This window comes from Lepidochelys kempii, chromosome 6, assembly GCF_965140285.1.
Source record: "Lepidochelys kempii isolate rLepKem1 chromosome 6, rLepKem1.hap1, whole genome shotgun sequence".
NCBI classification, from domain to species: Eukaryota; Metazoa; Chordata; order Testudines; family Cheloniidae; genus Lepidochelys; species Lepidochelys kempii.
The window spans coordinates 4,074,424-4,077,169 of NC_136385.1; the positions used below are offsets into that span (position 1 = coordinate 4,074,424).

General features: G+C 44.8%; 1 protein-coding gene across 1 annotated transcript; it reads right to left on the reverse strand.

Annotated features, from left to right (window-relative positions):
• Positions 1 to 218: 218 nt before the first annotated feature.
• On the reverse strand, positions 219 to 1,157 carry LOC144930696 (olfactory receptor 5J3-like). The gene has a single exon (XM_078853476.1). It carries the CDS (start codon positions 1,155 to 1,157, stop codon positions 219 to 221), a length of 939 nt encoding a protein of 312 aa, XP_078709602.1.
• Positions 1,158 to 2,746: the final 1,589 nt, after the last annotated feature.

Genomic DNA, 2,746 nt, shown 5'->3' on the forward strand with positions numbered 1-2,746 from the left:
TGTTGGAACAACCACATAATGACAGGACATTAGGTAACATTGTTCCTCTCAAGCAATCGTAAAACGTAATTTCCACATGCTACATCAGTTCTTTGAGGTTCATTTAATTCCTGTACAACATTTGAGATACACAAATGAAGGCAGTGACACATAGCCAATACTCCTCTCCTTCTTCCAATTGTTCTTCTCAATTAACTGGAATTGTCATGGTGAACAAATTAGCTGAGAATGTTTTTCCAGTCTACCACCCTCTTAAGAGCATCCTTAATCTCCTTGTTCCTCAGGCTGTAAATAAGGGGGTTCAGCATGGGGACCACCAGGGTATAAAACACAGCAGAGATTTTCTCCTGTTCCAGCGAGTAGGTGGAACTGGGTTGTATGTGGCTTAAGCTCACAGGTACATAGAGCATGGTGACAGCTGTCAGATGAGAGGCACAGGTGGAGAAGGCTTTCCGCCTGCCCGCAGCGAAGCGGATCCTCAGGATAGAGAAGAAGATGTACAGATAAGAGATGATGATAATCAGGAGGGTGGACGTGGCAAGAGCCACAGAGAACATTATGAGCAAAATCTCATTGATGCGGTTATCAGAGCAGGCGAGCTTCAGCAATGGGTTAGTGTCACAAAAGTAATGATTGATGACGTTGGGCCCGCAGAATGACAACCTCAGCAAGCCACATGTGTGGGTCAGTGAGTTCACGAGCCCCCCTACATATGAGCCGGCCACTAGACGAAAACAGACTCTCTTAGACATAACAGCAGTGTAGAGCAGAGGGTTACAGATGGCTACATAGCGGTCGCATGCCATCACGGCCAGCAGAAACCCTTCTGTGGTCACAAAAACAGCGAAGGAGAAGTGTTGGGCAATACAGGCAGAGTAAGAAATGCTTTTACTCCCCACTAAGAAATTCACCAGCATCCTCGGAGTGAAGACTGAGGAATAGCAGAGGTCAATGACAGACAGGTTACTGAGGAAGAAGTACATGGGGGTATGGAGTCGGGGATCAACCCTGATCAACATGATCATCCCGAGATTCCCCACCAGCGTAAGAATATAGATCACCAGAAACACTGCAAAGAGGGGTATTTGCAGCTCCTCATTATCCGTCAACCCCAGGAGGATGAAGTGGGTCACCATGCTGTGATTGCCCTCAGCCATGTATACAGGGCTACATGAAACCATACCTGCCGGGATAACAAGAGTGAGCAGCATGGAAGAAGGAAATTTCATGGCATGAATTAAATCTGAATGACACCACTGGGCTTGAGAGTGGGTAGTGAATATCTTCTTGGAAACCAGCCACCGTGATGTCTGGGAAAAGTTGAGATGGACTTTTTGATTTACACTCCCTTTTCATGAGGACTGGGATTTTCAAAGCTGTCTAGGAGATTTTGACATCCCAGTCTCCATAAAATTGATTGGAATTAGACATCCAGTTCCCCTTGAGGAATTTCCAAATTCAAGCACATTCTTACAAATTTTCCCCAAGGAAATATACCTGCATGAGTTATGAGTTTACTTTATATTGTCTGCTCACTAAGGGTAAGTTAGAAAGCTCTCGTACTTGGGATCCTATTCTCTGGGTTCAGACTCCTCCCAGATAACCCTTTTAGATGACTACAGGATCTCAGTTGTGTCCCAGTCACTTGGTTACTGCTGCTTCATAACATATCCCCTGTTGCTAATCCCAAGCGTTTGAAAACCAGGAACCAGGCTTCCAAAAATCATGTGATTGGCTTAAAATCTTGAGATCTTTTTAAAATAATACAGAAAGGGTTTAGAATGGGTAGATCCATCTTTAGGAGATATGGGTTCCTAAGAAGTATTTTTAAACCCTGTGCCCAATGGCAGCCTGGGGGGGATGACGGTGATTTGTTTAGAGTTGTGATTTTATAATCTTCAGCAACATACTGATGAAATACTTTTAAAGCAGATTTTAAACATAGCTCCAGTAGACTAACATGTTCTGAGTAAATATTACATTGATGCACAACTGTTTTTGTCAGTAAATTCAGAAACTGACAGTACATACCCAGGAGCTGGCAAATGCCCATTAAATGGTTTCATTACTACTTTAATGGCTCTTTAAGAATTTCAAAGTTGTACTAATAGGTCTGGCAGGCTGGAGGCTTTTTCACCTTTAAGTTAACTAGATCCCTTCCAGAGGAAGGCTCACCAGGCTGCAGCAGCCACCAGCAACAGGGATAGGAAGAGGCGGGTAGGTGGATATTAAGACTCAGGGGTGGCCCAAATTTTCAGGTGCCCTACACAGCTGTGTTTGCTGCCTATGCCTAAGGGTGGTCCGGAGAGAGGGGCAGGGAAAGGTTTTGTTTGTGCAAGATTTTGTTATTTCAGAATTTATTAGGTTAGGACCAAACCCCCAGTATTTGAAAAGTCTCTGAAAAAGGGAATGGATCCCTGGAGCCATGAACCCTGGAAATTTTGGGTGTACCCAGCCCACAGGGCAATGGCATGTGTAGCAGCTCCAAGGCCGTGGACTCTGGTTGCTAGCAGATCACATGGCAAGTTGCCAAGGAGCTGGGCAGGTGAACTAGCAGAAACCAGGTAGGATTCTCATGTAGGCAGAGTTTCCCCAATTCCGTGGTGCTGCAGTGAAATTGGCCCATCTTCGAGAAATGTTTCAATTTCATTCAGTCAGCAAATTGCAATGGAACAATGTTTCTTGGCCCTGAAGGGGGTCACGTTTCCAAGCTTTTCTTAGCAACTCTGAGGGCTAGAAACATACT

Coding starts and splice junctions, on each gene's coding strand:
- LOC144930696 (XM_078853476.1), bottom strand. CDS start 1,157: ATGGCTGAGGGCAATCACAGCATGGTGACCCACTTCATCCTCCTGGGG.